We start from the raw sequence: 16,066 nt of genomic DNA, 5'->3' as shown, positions 1-16,066 counted from the left end.
GAAAGACGGTGTAATAGTCATTTATGCTATATAGTTGACCGCAGGTCATGGAGAGTAATAAGGTATCCATAGACCTTTGTATGAGGTATCTTTATTACTTAACAGGTCTACAGCCATGATACATAGATCCGTCCTAGATGCGGACTTGCATACACACAGTATCACTCCGCAGCTGCACCCCATCAGTAACGTCCTGATGGTATATGTGCGCGGCACTATTTACTACAGACGGTCAACTTGAAAAATCAATCGCAAATTGTTAACGATGCCGAGCCGCTTTAAAGTACACAAGTAGTTCGAGGAACTTAGCGACGCACATAAAGAGGCGACGTGGGGTCTGCGGCTGAAAAGAGAAACCTGAAAGTTAGACATATGAGTTAAATCACTCAGTGAGGTGTTCTGTCAGAGAGAGGTGTTTAGCTTACAGCAGCCTGTGGCCAAGAATAATTTAAATGTCTTCCTTACTGTAAGCAGTTATGAAATACCTGTTTGTGAAAGGTTATTTGTATTCTTTATTGTTCATATAGAAACCACTGCTTTCTGCTCACTGGTGAGTTAGCCTATGAATGAGTGTTAAGCACATCAGGCTGGCAGCTGTATGGGCATTGCTCTATGGTAGCTGTTATTTGCACATTGTTAGTCATGAGCAATGCATCCTTACATTGTTTAACTGTGAGGTGTTATACAATTGTACTGTACTCTGGAGAGCTTTTAAAGGTAAAAAAATAAACGGCATGATGGGATGTGCAGTACCAAATATGTAAAGCACTTTTTTGTTAATGTATGATTTGCTGCATATCAGGAATAAAACAAAAATCCTCTTTCGTACCATATTGAAGTATCATTATTTTTGCATCGTGTTGAATCGTATCGTATCGCCCCGAATCGCATAATGTTGAATCAAATCGTATCGAACTGTATCGCAACAGGGGTGAATCGTATCGTATCGTATCGCATCGCCTGGTGTTTCAAAGGTATCGTTAATGTAACGTATCGTGGCAACGTATCGAGATGCGCATCGCATCGGCCTCAGTGATGGAGATGAAAGTCTCTAGTGTACACCAGTGTTTCCGCCAGACCAGGGCTGAGAGGTCGTCCACCCCGAGAGCCGGGGGGGGGGGTTGTTTTGAATTTTGACTTGAGCCGTCCCTTTATAGATAGGCCTACTGTCTTTTTACGTTGGTGAGCCGGATCATTTGGTTCGGCTCTCTTATAGCGCCGGCTGTTTCGGCTCCCAAACGGCTCTTCAAGTTACCACAGTTTACCACGGAGCCTCAGTTTCGCCGCTGCGAGGCTCTGGTGCTCGCAGCTCACGAGCGTGCTCCACTAAAACCCCCCCCGCTCATCGCGTCCAAATCGCGCACGTTCCGTGTTGTCCTGCAGCAGGCATCTTCGATGTCTGGGAAACGATCTTCAATTCTCCGAAAAATAATCCCATCAGACTCCTTTGCCCCTCCAACAGAGGGGTGTCCTTGTCCTTTTTCCTTTTCGTAATTTAAAGCGATAAAAACTCTCGATCTTCTCTCAAATTATTAATATTTTTTGGACGTCCTCGGCTCGCGTTCAGGGCGTCCCGAGCTGAATAAGGGCGTCAAATGACGTCAAGACGGCCCCCTGGCGGAAACGCTGGTGTACACATATCACTTAAATAATTGCATTTACATACCCTTGTAACTCTGATTGTAGAACCACGCAAAAAAAGAAAAGGAGATAGCAACACCTATACAAACTGACAAAAAATCTTTGCTTAGCCTAAAAATAATCATAAATAGCATAATGAAAATAAATATATTGCAATGCTCAAAACAGCAGCATTCAACAGTCTCTAATCCTTGGATATTACATGTCTCTGCATGCATGCACGGAGCACCCGTAGCGCGGAGATCATCATATCGTTCTGTCTTGTATTACTTAACAAAAGAAAAAAGAAAGGGCTCGTTCGGGGGCCGAGCCGGCTCCCGTCGTTCTTCGCGACCGACACATCACTAGTTTGAATTCGTACATTAACAGTTTTATGATATCACTGCCCCATCTTAGACACGAGTGGATCTGACTTTAATTACATTTGACTCGAGTGTTTCGTCAACTTAATGTGGTGTTTTAAATAATACTTCTGCTTACAGTATGTGACAATCTTAGTGTTGCACATACAGATACAGCTTGAGAAGCTGACTCAGACCGGACACCCGGTAGGAAGTAAAACGGCATCGTAGGACAGAAAACTCAGAGCTAACCCTGAAGTTACCTCGCTAACCGGCGCCGCTAATCCTGCTTCGGCCTGGTAGGTGGAAGCTAAGCCCCGCCTCCCACAAGACCAAAGTAGGCAGGGGGATTTACAACATCCTTCTTCAGACTTCTTTAGCCATTATTAAGATGGTAGTAAGCAAACTTTGTTGTTACCTGAAAGATCTCCCATCATGCTATTTTTAGACATATATTATGGGTCTCAGATATCTAAAAGTATATAAAACACAGGATGATGTTTTTTGCTCAAAATACCAAAAAACATCCCTCATATCCCTCTATTTCAGCCCTTTTAGAGAAGTGCTGATTCTGGGTCCTTAGCTTGAAAAAATATATAAGGGGGGGAGCTTGTGCCTGCTCAGAATTCTACGAGATGCAGCTAAATGCTGCCGTGATTAAATGCCATATCATGTTCCAAACCACATCAAGGATTATTTCTGAAACAGTATGGAGCTCAAATGCTTTTTCTCTTGTGGGTTTACCACAAGGTGAGTTCCTTTTTTTAAATGTCCTGCTTTTTTACACATACTTCAACCTGTACTCTCCAGTACAGGGTTAGCTCTGAGTGTTAGCAATGCTTGCTAATGTAAACAAAGACCATATTACGTCCAAAACACGTCATGCATTGTTTCTGATGGCAACACTTCTGATACGGCCGTGTGTCAACATTTCCGATATTACGTCATATCGGATAAAATCTGGATCAGCTCCGTTGCACCCCCGTTTTCGAGATTTCGGTACGGAGGAAATGAGAGGATTTTGTTTTCTGACACTTTGTGAGTTCCCTGACACACATATTTATGTTTAAAGGACATTAAAAATTGCATTTTCCATGATAACAGACCTTAAATGTGACTTGGACCTTAAAATTCATGTCCAACTCCATGACTACATCTTAGTGTCTGGTTTTTATTCTATATTTATAATATTACTGATTTAAAATCAAGCGCTTTATTTTATGAATTACTTCTTGGTCTCAAACAACGATTTTGTTTTTATCATGTGTTAATTGAAGAAAGTTCTTACGCATGGAATTATTTATTTGGTGAATGCATTCACTCAATGCTTGTAATTTAATCATTATTTCATATATCAGTGATGCAAATTAGTCGCTTTTTGGTGCCTCCCGCTTTTTTAACGCTGATTTGGGTGACTTGTGTAATTCGTGGAGAACCGAAAAGTCTTCGTTTTGGTGTTGGGGGGGGGGGTGTCCGTCAGTGGACAACTTCTCACTTCAAAAAAGAAGAAGAAATCTAGATCGCAAAATAATTAAACAAGCGAGTGCCTGTTTTTCCTGGCCAAGGACAGGTTCCTTGAACACAACATGAGCGTAACGTGTCTTCACGTGGTTATGTCTCGTCTGAAAGGAGTGTAGACGATAGTGCTGACGGAGAGCACCGGAACGCCGCTCCAGCTCTTCAAATATTGCAGTACCCATAAGGAGCCGTACACATGCCGCAGTGTTTGCTTGGCTGTTTCTTTAGTTGTAAGCACAGTGGCGATCTGTTGTTATTAGCATCTGGTTAGCTAGCTATGCTGACAAATCTGTTGTTATTAGCATCTGGTTAGCTAGCTATGCTAACGAATTTAAAGAGCTTTTCTACAACCAGGTGGAAGAGAGCTCTCTCCTGACAGGCTCAAATAACTTCAGCTCAGTGAGGTTAAAGCACACCTTGATATGATCATTATAGTTATTAATGAGACATTAGAGACTAAATGAAAAACGGGTATAACATACTATATGACAGTAACAAAAAAGTTGTTAAAAATAACAAGAATAGAGTTTAAAAGGGGAGTGATTTGTAAAATATCCAAAAAGAAAGATCTGCTTACAGTTCTGTTTCATACGGGTGTTGAGAGATGTATCCATAGATCTCCTCATGTAGCTCTCAAAGTGCACCAGATTGATGCTTTTAACTTCAATATTTAAAAAAAATAATAATATTCCCGGGGGAGCAAGCCACCGGACGCCCCCCCCCCAGGTTAGGTCCCCCCCCCACTTAAACCATGTTCACATGGATACTAAATACATTTGCACATATCTTGTGTCCATATCTTTCTGTTTTTGGTGGTCATGCCACAACCGTGCACGTGAATGCATGCGTGAGTCATGTTAAGATATCTGGATTAAGAGGTTGCTTTTCTTTGCACAGCATGAAAGAAAGGCCAAATGAATGGGCTGTGATTTTAGTTTTTTTAAGCAGAGGATGAGTTCAATAATTTGTACGGCCCTCGGAGGATGTTGTAAAAATGTAAAGGAAAAAGGTTCCCCACCCCTGCTGTAAATAATAATAAAAACCCTTGATTTATAACTCAACATCTCCGTCTCCTATTGATCTGAGTATATTATAAAGAATAGCCAGTTAATTGAAGCATTATAAGCACAGGCCTGTCAGATGGTATATTACGCTGTTTTTTTCCTGCTTTGAATAGTTCTCTCTTTTTTTACCATACCTGTGTTTGCATCACTGATATATATTAACAAATCATGTTTAGTTATTGTTCTTCGAAAGATGTGTTTATTTTGGAGGCTGCTGATTGTGATGCTGCTTTTCCTTTATATTTGCAGAGCCAGCATTGTTACCAATCCAGACCACTAGATGGCAGTACCAGGAATGTCAGTTGCCCACCACCAGCAGCAAACAAAGAAATAGGAAGTGTTTGAAATGTGAGTTAAGGGGGTGGGGGTTGTAAATGTGGGACATGTGTTTTTTGCATTTTCTCTAAATTATAAATGTGAATATAGCAACTTTTCAATACAGTATTATCTATTCTCAATTTATCTAAACTTACTGGTTGATTGTTTCTCAATTGTTGGAGTAAAATTGATACAACTAGTGATTTTGTAGTTGTCTTTCGATGTTGAAATGCAGCAATGCATCATGGGATATACCCCTGTTATATCCAAGTTAAATGTAAAGATCTTTGTCATCTTACGTACAAAAGACAGTATTTTGTGTTAAATTCCCTGTAGATAATCCTCCCCTTTTTATATGTCTTAGTTTTTGGTAGTCTCTATATTTGCAGCACCTTTATTCAGTGTATCATGTGTGTGAATGAGGTGCCTGTTTCCGATGTGTACAACTCATACTTACCTGGCAAGGGAGATACCATGATCAAGAAGGTGGTTCACCCAGGGCGAGGCTTGGCCATTGCACACCGGTCGAGCTGACCTCTGCGAATTCCTCAAATGTGGGAATCTCGATTGCATAATTTGTGGTAGTGGGGGACTGCGTTCGCGCTCTCCCCTGATAACTTGTAAAATGACAAAAACATTCTTAAAAGTCTGCAACACATTTTGAGAATCAATTCAACTGTAAGAGGTTTGAAGTTGACGTGTCAGTGGGGCGGTGGTTAATAGGTTTATCTGCAAAATATACCTTTTTATAATTCAATCCAATTTAGCCCTGTTTTGACTAATGATGTATGTGTACACCAGTGTTTCCGCCAGACCAGGGCTGAGAGGTCGTCCACCCCGATGCAAGCGAGTGCCTGTTTTTCCTGGCCAAGGACATGTTCCTTGAACTAGGGGTGCAACAACTAATCGACTTAATCGATTAAAATCGATTACCAAATTAGTTGGCAACTAATTCAGTCGTCGATTCGTTGGTGACGTCATCACATGTGTTCTACACCCCGTTAAGCTCCAACGTTATCGCTCTTTTGTATGGGTACAGGAGACATTTAAAAACATATGTTATGTATTATTGCTACATAAACATTATATCGCAGTCTTAGTGTCGCCAACTCAGTTTCTAATATGCAATATGACTACAAAATGCGTCTATAATGTATTTTCGATCTTCCGAATTCAGACGAGCGATCTCTCCCCCGCCTGCTTGCGAGGGGGCGGGGCAGTTTACACACACACGCAGGAGATGGCGGAGAGAACGCGCTCCGAGGTGTGGTTAAACTTTATCCGTCTCGATGTGGACAATGCTCGTTACCAAAATTGCAATAACAGTCTATCATATAAAGGCGGTAAAACGAGCAATTTGTCTAAACATTTAGCAAAAGTGCACCACATTCAGACGGAGAAATGCACCGGGTTCGGCTGTCTTTCTAGTAGCTCTGTAGCCCCGTCCAAGAGTAACCTTTCCACGTAAGGTGTTATGTATGCTAGCAGCAACACAGAGTTAACTCAGTTATAAAAACATAGGTTAATGATTAGAGGTAACTGAATTAGCTATTTTGTTAAAGTTTCAGCTATTCTGTTTACAGTTCTTTCATCACATTATTTAATATGATTTGTTAAAACGTTGTTGTTTCTTTTGATGTGAAATATTATGCATTTAATTAAAATAAAAAGCAATGTTAGTTTTGTTCACAATTTGTTGAGTTAGTTTACCTTATTTCTTGTCAAAAGAACCGTTAATACTATCGTTGAAAGGACCGGATCGATAAGCAGTATTGATATAAGTAGTAGTACAGTTAAAACCTTAACGATCCGAATAATCGATTAATCGTTTCATTAATCGATAGATTAATCGATTATCAAATTAGTCGTTTGTTGCAGCCCTACCTTGAACACAACATGAGCGTAACGTGTCTTCACGTGGTTATGTCTCGTCTGAAAGGAGTGTAGACGATAGTGCTGACGGAGAGCACCGGAACGCCGCTCCAGCTCTTCAAATATTGCAGTACCCATAAGGAGCCGTACACATGCCGCAGTGTTTGCGTAGCTGTGTCTTTAGTTGTAAGCACAGTGGCAATCTGTTGTTATTAGCATCTGGTTAGCTAGCTATGCTGACGAATCTGTTGTTATTAGATTCTGGTTAGCTAGCTATGCTAATGAATTTAAAGAGCTTTTCTACAACCAGGTGGAAGAGAGCTCTCTCCTGACAGGCTCAAATACCCTCAGCTCAGTGAGGATAAGGCACACCTTGATATGATCATTATAGTTATAAATGAGACATTAGAGACTACATGAAAAACAGGTATAACATACTATATGACAGTAACAAAAAAGTTGTTAAAAATAACAAGAATAGAGTTTAAAAGGAGAGTGATTTGTAAAATATCCAAAAAGAAAGATCTGCTTACAGTTCTGTTTCATATGGGTGTTGAGAGATATATCCATAGATCTCCTCATGTTGCTCTCAAAGTGCACCAGATTGATGCTTTTAACTTCAATATTTAAAAAAAAAAAAATCGTCCCGGGGGAGCAAGCCACCGGACGCCCCCCCCCCCCAGGTTAGGCCCCCCCCCCCACTTAAACCATGTTCACATGGATACTAAATACATTTGCACATATCTTGTGTCCATATCTTTCTGTTTTGGTGGTCATGCCTAGGCCTGTCACGATAATTAATTTTGTTGGACGATACATTTTTCTGGAAATTATTGCGATAAACGATAATATTGTCGGCACTGTTTTAAGACATAATGATAATATATACCGTAATTTTCGGACTATAAGCCGCGCCTTTTCCCCCATTTTTCGACGCTGCGGCTTATATAACGGTGCGGCTAATCTATGGATTTTTACAGCTAACGGCCACCACCTTTAACTCTATGGGCTCTATGGCCGGTCCGCGGACCCCCAACTTTAAGCGGCGGGTTCCAGCAGGAAAAGCTGGAGGCCGGAAAAGAGTGAGACAGGTAGCGCGCAAAAGTAAAAGTGGAACCGAGAGTGGTATGAGAGACAGAACGAGAGCAAGACAGACCGACATTACGAGAGCGAGACAGTTTGTCCCCGTACCACTGGTTGAAAACCACTGCTGTAGATCACTGCCGGTACGTGCGCTGGGAGCGCACCGTTTAAGTTTGAAAGTTGAAAAGTTTGTGTGTCTGAAACGCTATGTGATACAGTACAGTTTACACAGCACAGCACATGTTCTGTAACTACTATTGCACTAAATGTTAACACTTGAATACGTTATGCAAATATGCAACTTGTTTGTTGAAATGTTAATAAATGGGAGCTTCCTCAAACAGCCCTCTCTTTCCCGACAATCCCCTCTGTGCACGAACCCTTACATATGGTAATTAAACATTAAAACACCTGCGGCTTATAGTCCAGTGCGGCTTATATATGTACACATCATTCAATTTAGCTGCTGCGGCTTATATTCAGGTGCGCCTTATAGTCCGAAAATTACGGTAATAATAATTCAAGTACATCCTTTCAAACATAACTTTTTATTGAACATTCAACATTGCAAATGAAATGTGAAATAATATTAAAATATATAAATTATATAAAATAAATTTAATTAATTAAATTATAATAAATTAATTAAATCCCACAACCAAAACAATAAATTAAATAGTAAGGCTGGAAAACAGAGCTCTCTCTCTCATATATATATATATATATATATATATATATATATATAAATAAATAAATAAATAAATAAATAAATAAATAAATAAATAAATAAATATGAGCACACATTATCTCACAAGCAAAAAAAACCTCCTTAAAACAACAGTCAAGTGTACAGTCCACTGTCAAAGACCCAGATGCCTCAACAGGCCATATCCAAATCTGTTTTTCTAAGTTTTCGAGCAAGGAACACCAACATGTTTGCATTGTCGGGCGGGGCCTCTCCATCTCCAGCTGCCGTGTTTGCTCCCAGCTGGAAAAACGGAATGGGGTGGTTGTGTTTTAGGTGGTTTAAAATGCGTGGTATTGCCTATTTTTTTCGCTACCTTTTTTAAACCAATGCGACACACCGCCCGGCTCATTCAAGTCCGTAGGTTCGCCTCGTTGATTTGGTTTGAATCCAAAATACTGCCACACCGGAGAATCGAGATGTGTAGTTAGGTTTTGTAACCAATTCCATTTCACTTTAAATTCCCCGCGAGTAAGTCACACGTTGTCTCCCGCTTGTTGCTATATTATTAATTTGGCTGCTACGCTGCTGCACGTGCACGCGGAGTGTCCTGACCTGGCTGTGTGTCGGCCCCGCCCCTCACAGCGCGCCTGGCAGCCACAGCGCTCCAGGCTAAAATGCTGGTCACATCTTTATGTAAACGGCAATTTATCGAGCTCAGAAAAGTTATCGAGTCCATTTTTATTTATCGTAAGATAAGTCAATTTATCGATTATCGCGACAGACCTAGTCATGCCACAACCGTGCACGTGAATGCATGCGCGAGTCATGTTAATATATCTGGATTAAGAGGTTGCTTTTCTTTGCACAGCATGAAAGAAAGGCCAAATGAATGGGCTGTGATTTTAGTTTTTTTAAGCAGAGGATGAGTTCAATAATTTGTACGGCCCTCGGAGGATGTTGTAAAAATTGAAAGGAAAAAGGTTCCCCACCCCTGCTGTAAATAATAATAAAACCCCTTGATTTATAACTTAACATCTCCGTCTCCTATTGATCTGAGTATATTATAAAGAATAGCCAGTTAATTGAAGCATTATAAGCACAGGCCTGTCAGATGGTATATTACGCTGTTTTTTTTCTGCTTTGAATAGTTCTCTCTTTTTTTTACCATACCTGTGTTTGCATCACTGATATATATTAACAGCTCATGTTTAGTTATTGTTCTTCGAAAGATGTTTATTTTGGAGGCTGCTGATTGTGAAGCTGCTTTTCCTTTATATTTGCAGAGCCAGCATTGTTACCAATCCAGACCACTAGATGGCAGTACCAGGAATGTCAGTTGCCCACCACCAGCAGCAAACAAAGAAAGAGGAAGTGTTTGAAATGTGAGTTGAGGGGGTGGGGGTTGTAAATGTGGGGCATGTGTTTTTTGCATTTTCTCTAAATTATAAACGTGAATAGAGCAACTTTTCAATACAGTATTATAAATTCTCAATTTATCTAAACTTACCGGTTGATTGTTTCTCAATTGTTGGAGTAAAATTGATACAACTAGTGATTTTTAGTTGTCTTTCGATGTTGAAATGCAGCAATGCATCATGGGATATACCCCTGTTATATCCAAGTTAAATGTAAAGATCTTTGTCATCTTACGTACAAAAGACAGTATTTTGTGTTAAATTCCCTGTAGATAATCCTCCCCTTTTTATATGTCTTAGTTTTTGGTAGTCTTTATCTCTGCAGCACCTTTATTCAGTGTATCATGTGTGTGAATGAGCTGCCTGTTTCCGATGTGTACAACTCATACTTACCTGGCAAGGGAGATACCATGATCAAGAAGGTGGTTCACCCAGGGCGAGGCTTGGCCATTGCACACCGGTCGAGCTGACCTCTGCGAATTCCTCAAATGTGGGAATCTCGATTGCATAATTTGTGGTAGTGGGGGACTGCGTTCGCGCTCTCCCCTGATAACTTGTAAAATGACAAAAATATTCTTAAAAGTCTGCAACACATTTTGAGAATCAATTCAACTGTAAGAGGTTTGAAGTTGACGTGTCAGTGGGGCGGTGGTTAATAGGTTTATCTGCAAAATATACCTTTTTATAATTCAATCCAATTTAGCCCTGTTTTGACTAATGATGTATGTGTACACCAGTGTTTCCGCCAGACCAGGGCTGAGAGGTCGTCTGCCCCGAGAGCCGGTGGGGGGTGCCTTGTTTTGAATTTTGACTTGAGTCTTCCCTTATAGATAGGCCTACTGTCTTTTTACGTTAGTGAGCCGGATCATTTGTTTCGGCTCCCAAACGGCTCTTCAAGTTACCACAGTTTACCACTGAGCCTCAGTTTCGCCGCTGCGAGGCTCTGGTGCTCGCAGCTCAAGCGCGTGCTCCACTATAACCCCCCCGCTCATCGCGTCCAAATCGCGCACGTTCCGTGTTGTCCTGTCAGTGTTTCCCACAGATCTGAAATATACTTGGGGGGGAAGGTGCCAGGGGGGGGGGGGGGGGGTTGCGAGCGGACCGCGGGGCGGGCTTTGTGACGTGCAACACATGTGACAAACAACAAGTTTTAACAACATGTTTATTCATTAACTTTACATTACTGTATGGCAATATTCATTTTGTACAAAGATGGCACTGTTTGTCAGAGCACTTAATCCGTCTGGGTTTGTTGAAGAACAGCTCCAATGCCTGTGTGTATGGGAATGCCTCTGGTGCTGGTCCACTGACTGCTATCCGCATACATGCAGCCAGGTGCTCCCCTTTCAGTCGGTTTCTCATGTCAGTTTTCACCTGTAAAACAGACAGTTTGTTTTAAATGAACTATACAGAATGACATGCAACAGGGAATGACACTCACCCTGTTCATCGTAGAAAAATCCCTCTCGCAGTTTACACTGGAGACAGGGATGACCAACCCCGCTGAAGAGAGAAGGCTGAGGTTTGGGTATATTTCTGCCCATTCGTCCTTCTCACTGGCCAGGAGCTGCATGATCTCAGCTTGCGTCTTGTCCTTCAGAGATTAGCCAAGGCAGGGCAAATGAGTGCACAGTATAATTGAAACATTTACAGATGTCAAAACAAGCAATTCTAACCGTCAAGTTCATATTAATTTAGGTATTTACCAACCTTAAATGTTCCTTCAAGAACATGCTGCTTATAGGAGGTCCACTCTTGGATAACTGTGGCGTCCTGCCCTGGGATGAATTTGTTGGCAAGGGTCTGCAACATTGAAACGTTGGTTACATCATTTGAGGTAACTGCCTTTGGACCCAGGACACTGAAGGCCCCCAGCACTTCAATATGCTGGAACCTGCTCTCAATGTTGCTCTCCAGGCTGCAGATGTAAGGTTTGAGGACCTGGAATGATATTATACATTTTTTAGTTCAAGGAAAATAAATATTGGAATGTAAAAGTAAGAAGGGATGTATTTACATCTCTGACAAATCTGGCCCACATATCTTCCCGGGGGCGCTCCAGAATTCCGTGTCCCCTCCTGATCCTCTCCTCCTCTCCGGCAATGCTAAACGCCCCAAGTCCGCCTGGGTTATCCAAGTCTTGGTGTAGGCGAGCAAGGAACGTTCCGGGGAGTGGGGTCTCGCCTGCCTCCAGAATTCTCCTCAGAGTAACAAGTGTGACTGGCACCTAAATGTGGAAAAAGACAACAATATAATAGGATGGATAATGCAAATAACTGGGAGCATCAAATGCATTTCTTTGTAATCTACCTGCTCCTTTATGTGGAGAAAGTTCACATCAGCTCTCTGAAACACCTTGGACAGCATTGCAATGTGGGGCAGCACATCTGCCTGAAGGTAGAGGGCAGCCACAAAGCGGTATGTGGCACAGAAGGTGTATAGACCTTTGGCCACTGGGCACTTCCTTGTGCTCGCTTCTTCCGCCAGAGCAGCCAGCACAGCTGGAAGGTTCCTCTGGAGGTTTTGAACAGCTAGGTGCTGCGATAGCCACCTTGTATCTTTCACCTCCTAACAACAAGTAGAAACACTGGTAAGTAAAATATATGTAAATAATGACACCACAATAGTATTATGAAAATAGGTGAAAACACACCTTGACTTTCAAGTCGTTCAGACCAAGAGTGGTAGCGGCAGCACTCAGTGTGGCTGACCTATTTGCACTATTTCGGAAGAATAGGTGCAGTTCCTGCAGGTGGTTCCTGAAGTTTGCCATATACCTGACAGCATTTGAGGCATCTTTGCATGCCAGTGCTAGTCTGTGAGCAGCACACGCTACAGAAACCAGCTTTGGAAAACTGTCTGTGAGCTGCTTTGCCACTCCATTCAGACGGCCTAAGTTTAAGAATTAAATGCAGTGTTGAGGGCGTCATTTTGTTTCCTTTAATAACAGCTGACAATACACATTTCACACAATCCATTAGATTTAACAATAAACTCCATACCCGTCATCACTGCTGCACCGTCTGTCCCGAGTCCGTAGAGCCTGTCTACCGGGAGATCCTTCTTCTGTAGTACACTCTTGATGGCAGCAACAACGCTGTCAGCTTTCCCATCTTCCAGAGTTACCAGGTCAAGGAAGTGGTTGAAAACATAACCCTCTTTATCCAGGTGTCTAAAATAAAAATGTATAGGTTTTCACACATATTAATAAATATTAAGTTTAACTAGGCCTACATCTTTATTTAAATGCACATCATTCCTTTAAAAAATACTCCACCTAACATGTAAATCCAGCTAGCGGTTTACAGATACATCTGTGGTTTCATCAACCTCTAGGCTGATTGCTTGAGATGACCTTATCTCTTCCAAAATAGGCGACTCTGCTATCTCTGCAAGGATCTCCAGCATTTCATCCACTATTCTGTGTGATTGATAATTGTTTCTTTGATCCACCTGAGAAAAAGAGATCATTTAACATTTAGCTGGTTAAAGTTCTTAGTTTCACAAGCATCATTTTGTACTAGGTTTACCTTCAGCTTTTCAAAGTAATCACAACCCAAAAGCTGAGCTAAACTTAAGAGCTTAGGGTAGTTGGTGTGGTGAGCAATCTCGTTCTTTACTAGCCAGTAAAGACATTTGAATCCACCTATTACGGCCTCATGCTCCATAATAACTGTGGGCTCAAAAGCCTGCATCACTGAGTAGCCTAGACCAAGGGCAAAGACATAATTCATTATATGAGCCAAACATGGTTGATAGGTTGCAGAAATTAGCTTTACATAAAAAAATGATATACCTGATGCAAGTGAGACCTGATGCTTTACACTATATTGATGAGGCTCTGAGGAGATGTGGCGCTCGATATAATCCTTGCGGAAAACAAGAATCCCAACTTCTATGAAAGCCCGTTTTAAGGGGCCTTTCTTTATTGGAGGCTTGTGTTGCCTGCAGATTCGGCAAAACATTCCTTTTTAAAAAGAAAAACGTGTTAATTCTTACAAAAAATAAGTTTTATTACAAATATGAACTTGCAAATGCCATTCATACCATGCTGGGTGAGGTAGAGCTAATTCTTGAACTGTGGCATTTTGAGCCAATCAGGGTTCCTTCCTGAGTGGCGATGCTTGGAATCTGAAAATAATGTATTGTTATTACTGCATTTAAATGGTAGAGTTCTCCTTGCTATTATACTATGTCTGTGTATGTGTCTGTGATGCTTGGAACTGTGCTGCTTGTTCAACTGCACCTGCTTGTACCACACTGGGACCTGCTGCTGCTTGTATCACACTGGGACCTGCACCTGCTTCTACACTGAGACCTGCTGCTGCTTCTACCACACTGGGACCTGCTGCCTCTCCCTCAGTACTCTGACTAGTTGTGCCAGCATCTTCACTGACCACCGGCTAGAATTGAAAACAAGCTTGAATCTAGTTTGGTCTCTGCATTGCAACTCACTGTTGACTGCACTTGTATAATTTCAGGTCAAATGAACCGACATATATCATTATTAAGACTTATGCATTTATTATTGCCATTGCAAGCAAAATGCTAACATTGGCTAAGTTACCTGTGGTCTCTCCTCCTCTCCTCGTCTCTCCTCCTCATCCTCACGCCGTATTCTCTTAAAATATTTTTGAATACTCATATCTGAGGAGTAATGCAGGGGAAATTAACAGTCTAACCTTAGCTACAGTTAATCTGTGTCCTTCTAACTGGCATAGCCCGAAGAGAAAACAAATTATAATCTTTTTTATATTTAATTTAGCACACGTAACTTGCACGCAGCAAAGTTGGCCTGATTACGTTAAATACACTCTTAGTTGCCACTAACTTAAAATAATTCGAATCTCCTACCAAAGTCAGAAAACAACAACACAATAAGGAGAAAATAGTTACTTTACCTTAGTGTCCGCGTCTTCTAAATTAACGTCGTCTTCTCCGTTTCTCGTTTCCCTCCACGCGATGGCAGCACGAACAGGAGGTGTCGAGCGAGGGATCATACACTAGTTAATCGATCGCAGAGCGAACAGGGGGGGATTATTGTCCCCTAGTTAATCAACCGCAGAGCGAACAGGCACAGGAGACGTAGAGCGAGGGCTCATTGTCCATTAGTTAATCACTCGCAGATGGCGTCGCTCGCGGACGGATAAAAAAAATAAAAAAAGGTCCGAAATATACTTGGGCGGGCCTTAATATACCTGGGCGGCCCGCCCAAGTATTAACATTGTGTGGGAAACACTGCCTGTAGTAGGCATCTTTGATGTCTGGGAAACGATCTTCAATACTCCGAAAATATTCCCACCAGACTCCTTTGCCCCTCAAACAGAGGGATGTACTTGTCCTTTTTTCCTTTTCGTCATTTAATTAGTCGCTTTTCGGCGCCTCCCGCTTTTTTAATGCTGATTTGGGTGACTTTTGTAATTCGTGGAGAACCGAAGAGTCTTCGTTTTGGTGTGGGGGGGGTGTCCGTCAGTGGACAACTTCTCACTTCAAAAAAGAAGAAGAAATCTAGATCACAAAATAATTAAACAAGCGAGTGCCTGTTTTTCCTGGCCAAGGACAGGTTCCTTGAACACAACATGAGCGTAACGTGTCTTCACGTGGTTATGTCTCGTCTGAAAGGAGTGTAGACGATAGTGCAGACGGAGAGCACCGAAACGCCGCTCCAGCTCTTCAAATATTGCAGTACCCATAAGGAGCCGTACACATGCCGCAGTGTTTGCGTGGCTGTGTCTTTAGTTGTAAGCACAGTGGCAATCTGTTGTTATTAGATTCTGGTTAGCTAGCTATGCTGACGAATCTGTTGTTATTAGCATCTGGTTAGCTAGCTATGCTGACGAATCTGTTGTTATAGATTCTGGTTAGCTAGCTATGCTAATGAATTTAAAGAGCTTTTCTACAACCAGGTGGAAGAGAGCTCTCTCCTGACAGGCTCAAATAACCTCAGCTCAGTGAGGTTAAGGCACACCTTGATATGATCATTATAGTTATTAATGAGACATTAGAGACTAAATGAAAAAAAGGTATAACATACTATGTGACAGTAACAAAAAAGTTGTTAAAAATAACAAGAATAGAGTTTAAAAGGGGAGTGATTTGTAAAATATCCAAAAAGAAAAATCTGCT

The 16,066-nt window shown here is 41.6% G+C and overlaps 2 protein-coding genes across 7 annotated transcripts in view; one reads left to right on the top strand and one right to left on the bottom strand.

Moving 5' to 3' along the window:
- LOC307014503 (uncharacterized protein) overlaps positions 1-16,066 on the top strand; it is a 147,448-nt gene that overhangs the window by 8,998 nt on the left and 122,384 nt on the right. For 3 of the 5 annotated variants that reach the window (XM_079642460.1, XM_079642461.1, XM_079642462.1), the window contains 2 exons: positions 4,814-4,912; positions 9,809-9,907. The gene's annotated coding sequence lies outside the window, so the exon portion shown is untranslated. Of the gene's footprint in view, positions 1-4,813; positions 4,913-5,079; positions 5,437-9,808; positions 9,908-10,004; positions 10,431-16,066 lie in introns of those variants that run through there. The other 2 variants (XM_079642451.1, XM_079642452.1) reach the window with 2 other exon arrangements.
- LOC307017184 (zinc finger protein 862-like) lies at positions 11,050-15,171 on the bottom strand. 2 transcript variants are annotated; one of them, XM_079646732.1, is made up of 9 exons: positions 14,842-15,171; positions 14,508-14,587; positions 12,943-13,112; positions 12,594-12,832; positions 12,251-12,508; positions 11,958-12,167; positions 11,651-11,881; positions 11,382-11,534; positions 11,050-11,314 (listed from the first exon to the last, which is right to left on the bottom strand). In XM_079646732.1, the coding sequence occupies exons 2-9, from the start codon at positions 14,543-14,545 to the stop codon at positions 11,138-11,140; spliced, it is 1,476 nt and encodes a 491-aa protein (XP_079502858.1). In that variant the 5' UTR covers positions 14,546-14,587; positions 14,842-15,171; the 3' UTR covers positions 11,050-11,137. The 2 variants fall into 2 exon arrangements, with proteins under 2 accessions (XP_079502858.1, XP_079502859.1); XM_079646733.1 differs by lacking the exons at positions 14,508-14,587; positions 14,842-15,171 and adding exons at positions 13,218-13,393; positions 13,471-13,741 and having other exon boundaries at positions 11,052-11,314.

The sequence above is a fragment of the Notothenia rossii genome (assembly GCF_949606895.1).
Source record: "Notothenia rossii genome assembly, chromosome: 8".
NCBI lineage: Eukaryota > Metazoa > Chordata > Actinopteri > Perciformes > Nototheniidae > Notothenia > Notothenia rossii.
The sequence above is the reverse complement of the archived record's forward strand: the minus strand, read 5'-3'. Positions and strand labels throughout refer to the sequence as shown.